This window comes from Juglans regia, chromosome 4 (assembly GCF_001411555.2).
Source record: "Juglans regia cultivar Chandler chromosome 4, Walnut 2.0, whole genome shotgun sequence".
NCBI classification, from domain to species: domain Eukaryota; kingdom Viridiplantae; phylum Streptophyta; class Magnoliopsida; order Fagales; family Juglandaceae; genus Juglans; species Juglans regia.
This window is the reverse complement of record NC_049904.1, coordinates 34,295,842-34,303,160: the sequence shown is the minus strand read 5'-3', so window position 1 is coordinate 34,303,160 and position 7,319 is coordinate 34,295,842. Positions and strand designations below refer to the sequence as shown.

At 31.4% G+C, this 7,319-nt stretch overlaps 1 protein-coding gene across 1 annotated transcript; it reads right to left on the bottom strand.

Moving 5' to 3' along the window:
* Positions 1-1,706: 1,706 nt before the first annotated feature.
* Positions 1,707-3,670, bottom strand: LOC109005145. The gene is made up of 4 exons (XM_018983947.2): positions 3,289-3,670; positions 2,456-2,566; positions 2,230-2,310; positions 1,707-2,079 (listed from the first exon to the last, which is right to left on the bottom strand). Exons 1-4 carry the CDS (start codon positions 3,523-3,525, stop codon positions 2,005-2,007), a joined length of 504 nt encoding a protein of 167 aa, XP_018839492.1. The 5' UTR covers positions 3,526-3,670; the 3' UTR covers positions 1,707-2,004.
* Between the last annotated feature and the right edge of the window lie 3,649 nt (positions 3,671-7,319).

Genomic DNA, 7,319 nt, shown 5'->3' with positions numbered 1-7,319 from the left:
TAGATATATATATATGCTCTAAGAGTTCTGCTATATACAGTTATTTTTACGTATTCCTTGCGTATTTCACTCATGTTATTGGTCAAAAAAAATTATTTTATATCTTAAAAGACTAGACGAACTTGCTTGGGCTCCAAAGCCGGACTTACTCGACAAAGCACCCAAAAAGATAAATTTGCAGTTTGAGAAAGTGAAGTTCAGTGCAACTCTACTTGTAATTTATTGGCTTCATCATGGTTGTATGTTCATGGAGCCATTGTAAAACGTGGCGCAGTTTAGGTTTGTCTTAAACAAATTTGAAAAAAAAAAAAAACCAAAATTTCAAATTTGTAGGTAATATCAGAAACTAAATTAATAAATGATTTCACTTATGACAACTTTCGCCTATTTTAGGGACCCAACTTTCATCACCCCCCCTAGGCCTGTTCATTCAGGCCAAGTTTTTTTCCAACATCCCGATTACGGGTTTCGGTCCTGAACAACCTCGGGCTGATACCCACGTAGAAAAATTCGGGTACACCCGATCTGAGTATAAGGTTTAAAATCTGGTACCCTCTGTTTTTTTTTCTTAGTTTGAATGTTTTGATGTTTCTTTTTCTTCTTCTTCTTCTTTTCCTTTCTAGCAACTAAATGGAGAAACTCAAAACCAATATTCCCATCAACAATAACCTCCGTTTTTTGTTTAATGCTTTATTCCCGTAGGAACAGATGACATTTTAGAATAAGTCATGCATCCAAGGACAACAACTTAATGAAAATCTTATAAAAAGTAGACATTTTAGAAGAAGTTAATCTCATGAAAACCAGCCAAGCGGCTCAATGCTCGATGAGTTGAGCTTTTTTCAGGCATCAAATAGCAATATAGATCTAGAACTACTGGTTAATCTAAAGCCCAATTGGATCTAGTACTACTGGTTAATCAAATAGCAATATAGATGCTTTGAATATTTGGGAGGGAAGAAATACAATTCTTCAACAGGGGCAACCAAGCCCAATTGGAGATGACGATGCTTATCCATTCAATTGCTATGCTGAACGCGATTGAGTCGCTCAGTTTTTTATGAGTCTTGCAATCACTTGTTCAAAACTTCAATTTCCCTTAAGTACTGACCATTCTCTGTAATTGAACAGATTCAAGAGTAAGGGAACTCCTGTCTTTTAATCCCAATCGCATCACAATTCGAAACGAGAAATTATAGCCTATCACTTAGTAGATCCTACTAACCACGAATCATGATGATTTATGGTATGGTTAGTCACCAAGTTGAGTCCTTATTTGTTGATAGCCTCAACCGACACTGCTAGCTGCTCACATTAACGCAACTTCTCTAGTAATGGGGAGTCACCGAAAAACATGAAACCTCCATTACTATCGTTGGAGAATCCAAACGCAAGTGAACTTTTTACAAACTATTCTAAGAATAAAGTGATAGCCTCGATATGTACCCCTATTGAGAGTGCCTTGGAAGTAAGCTCGGAGAGAAAATGATTGTCATATACTCATGAGATTGCTGTACTTCACCGTAGATATCATATTGGAGACTCTGAACTCTTACTTAAGACTCTTCATGGGAAATACTTCTTTATCAACATTAACATCTACACTTTTTGAAGCAGTTGCTACCTCAAAAATTTCAACTAGTTAACAAACTAACAAATTTTGTGGCCCTTTAGAACCATTCCTTTGGGGAGGTTGCAACAAATCAAATTAAAGTGGACTTCAATAGAGAACAACAGAGTTGAACATAAAGAAAAATGAGAAGAAAATGCTAGATCCAAATACATTTAGTTACAAAGCTGTTTGTAGGGCATTTCCCTTAAAAGGTGTTTATGGGGTATTTCCCTTCTAAAATCAGCCAAGTGTTTTAAGAAATGCTAATGAAACAAACAAAAACACCATAGAATACACCAAACCGAAAACACCCACTTGTAAATATGAAAACAGCACTTAAATACATCACACAAACCTACACAAACCTAATCAGTTATTAGCAGCAGGCTATTTCACTGTAATGAATCAATGTTCTTGCTCAGCTCCTCCAGCTTCTTCATCCTCAGCCTCTCACTTTCACTCACCAGCTGCTCGAATTAACAATCATTGCCAAAATGGTAAATTTATTAGATGGCAGAACGAAGTAACATAATGACCCCATATGCTGTCATTTTAAGTACGAAATCTTTCAAACACAAAAACAAAAGTCATTTTAACTAGAAAGTTATTTTACTGACCTCCATTAACCTGGTTATGAGTTGTACTTTTTCCCTGTTCTTTTCATTGTAAGCCTCAAGAGCATCTTTGTATTCTTTCTCCTGTACCAAATTACAAACCCAAATTGAAAATTCAGAGACTCTGATTCGATTGACATGCCAATCAAGTAAGGAGTTTGTGCTGCTATATACTACGACTAGTGAAAATTAATAGCGATCAAATTGGGTATATTCAGTGAAGTCTTACCTTCTTCTGGCAAGAATGCCCCAATGGCTTTAGTTCTTTGTTCACTGCATCAATCTTCTTACGGACTGATGCAACTTCTTTCCTCGTTGGATCGCCTAGCGCTTCAAGCTCCTGGTAGTTCCATAAATTTTGTTTATCATCAGGGGGAAAAAAAGAAAGAAAGTCCTACATTTTTCACAACAATAATTGTACATGGCCGACTTCAATATCCAATGTATACCACTTAAAGTCTATCTAGTATATATCAATACCGATGTCAATATCACCACAAACAACCTACAAATGGTGCCGAATATTTGGCTTTTGGCTTGCTTAAATGATTCGAGTGGCCAACTTCAAATTAAATTCAGCGAGGCATCTTTGAATTATCAAGTTACTGAGGAAAAAATGTTTAATGTATATTTCTTTGCCATGAAAAGGTTGACGAAAAACGCAGCTTTCTAATGTTTTTTGGTCACTTATGAAAATTACCTGCTGCAAGCTGAATCTTTTATGCATTTTGTTCCCGAACCTTACTTTTGGTTACCGTTTGAGCCTAAGTAAGTCTTTCTTTCATGTAAAGTTTCATGGAAATCAATATCAAGAAAATAAAATTCCTTGGTAGAATCTAAATTTTCTAGAAAAATAAATTCACATCTGAATTTAGCAGGGAAGATAGAAGAGAAAAAAGTGCTTCAAATTTCTCAAAAGTTAATAGAATAATTAAAAAGAGGGGTGAATTTCCCGGTAGTCGTTAAAATTCACATAAGCGTTTCATTAAGATCATAAATCTAGGCAACTTCGAGACCCTTGATCCTCTTATTTCAACAAAAGCGGGAAAAATCTTGGCATACCTCACGAATCGTGGCCAAACGCTTGGTTTCTTCTTCAACGCGGCCCAAATGCGCTTGAACCTTCTCTCTGACCTCCATCTTCTTCTTCTCAATCTCTTCCTCCTTGGCCCGGAACGTAGAGAGAGCCGATCTTGACATCTCCTCGTCTTCTCTGGAGAAGTTGCTGCTGAAACTCATGCTTCCTGAGTTGTGCAGCACTAACTGTTGCGAGTGTTGAGGATGCTCGCCTGTCTGCATGGTCACCCAGCTGCAAAGAAACCCTTCTTCTTCTTCCTTGAATCCCCCCTCTTTATCTTTCTTTCTTTCTTTGCTTTTCTCTCTCTCTCTCTCTCTTGCCTTTGCCTTTGCCTTTGCCTTTGAATGACGGGGTTCTCTGTTTCCCCTGTTGCAAGTACTACTTATTATAAACAAGTCCGGCCTTGAAAAAACAAAAAGCAATTGAGAAATGAGTTTCCAGATAGCTTTTCTTTATGAGCCGAAAACAATAAAAGAGAAAAGGTGTATGAAAAAAAATGAAATCAAAATAAAAATATTGTAATGTGTAGTGTATGAGATTTATAAATAGTATGTATTATAAAAATTATATACTTAAGTCTCATATACTACACATTATTATTTTTATGATTTTTTTAATTTTTTTCTCTTACCAAATATATGTTATATGGATGATGAGTAAAAGAATTAAATTATTTTAAGAAAATAAAATTAAAATAAATTTTTTTAAAAATTTAAAAAATATAAAATATAAAAATATTATGGTGTGTGGTGTATAAGATTTATGAATAGTAATGCTCAAGGTATTAAACGAAATGACAAATTAATAATTAATCTTTGTATTGATGTTTTCTTGAAAAATATTCGTCGATTTTCTTTTTAATAGGTTGCGTTTAAATAGTAAAATGATTTTAAATATTTTATAAATAATAATAAAAATATAAATAATAAAATAAAATAATAAAATAATAAATAAAAATAAAAATAAAAATATTTTATAATACTTTACTACCCAAACTAGCTCTTAAATATTGCACAAATTGGTCCTCCATCTTTAAATATTGCACAAAATTTGTTGATGTGGCAAAGTGTGCAAGGATGGATTCAAAAATTAAAAATATAAAAGTAATTAAAAGATTTTAAAAACTAAAAAATTGAAAAATAGTAAGTACATAAAAAAAAATAACCAAAAAAAAAAAATCAAAGAAGAAGAAAATACTAGGACAACAAATTTACTAAAAGAAAAGGCTTCCATATAATTACCAAAGTTATATTAAAGTTTTTGCATATTCATGAGTAGATTTGCATACTCTAAAATTTTGTATAAGCTTTAAAATATCAGTTCACTTATATGATGCCCTCTCTAATAAGATTAATTATGCTCATAAATAATTATTCATTACTCTATATTTTGCACTCTATGAAAAAAAATATCAGATGTGAGGTGTGATAGTAAATAATGACTGATATATAGCAAAATCTCTCTGATAAACTAGAGTGTTTTGGATTACGAAACCAAACTCAAGCAACAATGATTACGAGTTTTCTGGGCTAGTAGGTGGTTTAGGCTGTGTTTGGATTATGAGATGATTTCAAATAATTTAAATTGATAAGTACGTAATAATATTTTATAAGTTCTATTGACACATATTTGAATATATAAAATAATTGAAATATGCTTTTGAATATATAAAATAATTTGAAATATGTTAAATTTTTTATAAAAAGTTGATAAAATAGTAAACATTATTAATAATTAATTTAAAATAAATTAAAATGAATTTAAAATCCAAACATAACCCAAAGCTATTACCAAAGTCGCTTTAGGTTGGAGTGCCGCGGATGTCCTTTTCTCGAACCAGAGTGCCTTGGTTCAGAGGGAAGAAGGCATCCCCTGAGGAGAGAAGTCCAACATTCGCTAGCTGGTGTGGAATCGTTTTTTTTTTCTTTTTATTGTTTGTATAATCGTTTTTAAAAATTTGTATGTTATTATTCTTGTTGGTTATTTAATTTAATTTCTTTATTTTTACTTTTATTTTAGAGTTTTGATTTATTTTGTTACGTTTTTTGTTAATTTTTTTACTTTTGCTATATTATTATTTTAAAATCTGTAACTGTCCATTGTTAGTTGACCTCTTAGCATTTTTGTTAAACATGCTTTAATAAAAAAGAGATTTTATACAAATAAACTCACAGATTATTTTATAAAATTATTTTTATTATAAAATATATTTAAAGTATCATATAAAGTTATGCATTTTGTAAATTTATTTTTACGTGTCATTTTGTAGCATTCTTATGCTAAACACTACTTCAAGATAATGCCAGTTTTTGGAGAATACTTAAACTGAAGGACCAATTATTAAATTTGTATTAAAAATATTAAGGAAGTTGAACATTCAGTTTTCCAACGGCTTTTAAAACGGATGGAACATGAATGGCAATGCTCACTTTGTTTTTTTTTTTTTGTTTTTAATAAACAGCTGTCTCCGCAATTCTATATGAACCCCACTTGATGAACAGCTTTTAACAATAATTTCAAAATCAAAAAGTCAAATTATGCATTGGGATGGAATATGAACATCCACTTTAATAGAAAATACTAAAGCAATTTTCTCTCTTTAATTTACTTTGTTAATTTTCCCGTAGTTTACCAAATTTCAGATATATATTGGAATTGGATGGACCTGACTTTGACGAGCTTGTTTCTAATTTTTCCATAAAGTTGGTACACGCAACTTCAGGCAACTCTAGATAGGTGACCCAGCCACTGCGTGATGGACACACGGCACACGCACAGCCACCGCCACATCCATGAATGTTTTTGAAATGCTTCGATCGGTCCCATTTTCGGTCACATTATTTCACTTATTTATTTAGTAATTAAATAATTTTTTTTTAATGATATTGTAATTTTTTAAAAATATAAAAATCAAAGAAAAAAATGACATTTAGGGAACCCATTCTCGTGCTACACATTTGGAGCACTCTCGTTTGTTTTCACAAGTATTCTTATTTCATCTAATTTAATTATTATAATTTTTTTAAAATTTTTACATAAAAAAATAAATAATTCAACTTTTTCAAATAATAAAATAAAAATAATATTATAAAAATATATTTTAATAATATTTTAAATTTTTATCTTAATTCATCTTATTTCATCTCATTTGTAAAAATAAATAAATTAAATATTTATATATAAAAATAATTTGTATAATATTTAAATAGATAAATTTGAAGTAGATGCTTATTTTAAAAAAATAGATATTTCTACGTACGTTAAAAAAACGTAAAAAAAAAAATATATTCTTTTTTTGACAAAGCATCTGAGTGAGTTGGTCTATTTTGTTGGTATTTTAACACTGATCACATACTTATATCTGCAAGTAGTCAGCGTATTCAGTTCTTTTGCCTGCAACTTTGTCATTCCTGTTATAATTTCTACTGCATTTTCAGTCCTGCCATGTCAGTTTGGTTTGCTCACACTTGTTTGTCGATTATGGAAACCGACACTAATATTATGTTTCTATACATGAACATTAATCTTACCCTTTCATATATATAATAAGATTTTATGTCACCAATCAATCATATTTGTTGACATATTAATTTTTTAAATGGGTTTTTTTAAAAAAAAAAAATTATATCAGTAATTGAAATGATAGTGACTTAAAATGTAGCAACTTAACTTGAGGGGAGGAATTAAATGGAAAAATATACGGGAGATCGATCAGTATAACAAGGGAGGAACGCGAAGGCTGAAAATTTTGTGAAGGAGCTGCCATCCAGCTTGGATCCGAGGTGCCGGCCTAAATTATAACAATAATAATAATAATAATAATAAAGTCTTCCTCAAACGTCGTCGTCAAACTTGAGAACATTGGACGTCGCCCCATGGTTGTGTATTTAATGCAGTACTGGATAACATGATAACTCACATAACAGCTTTTGGCTACACTGAAATATTGGATCGAGATTTCAACATTCTATAATTGATTGTCGTGGCCGGCGATCGAAGGGACGTTGCCTTATAG

Bases quoted from the DNA above. Each gene is read 5' to 3' on its own strand.
- LOC109005145 (XM_018983947.2), bottom strand. From the start codon at position 3,525: ATGCAGACAGGCGAGCATCCTCAACACTCGCAACAGTTAGTGCTGCAC. The intron at 2,567-3,288 runs GTATGCCAAGAT...TGGAACTACCAG, and splicing joins GTTTGGCCACGATTCGTGAG to GAGCTTGAAGCGCTAGGCGA. The intron at 2,080-2,229 runs GTCAGTAAAATA...TAATTCGAGCAG, and splicing joins TCATAACCAGGTTAATGGAG to CTGGTGAGTGAAAGTGAGAG.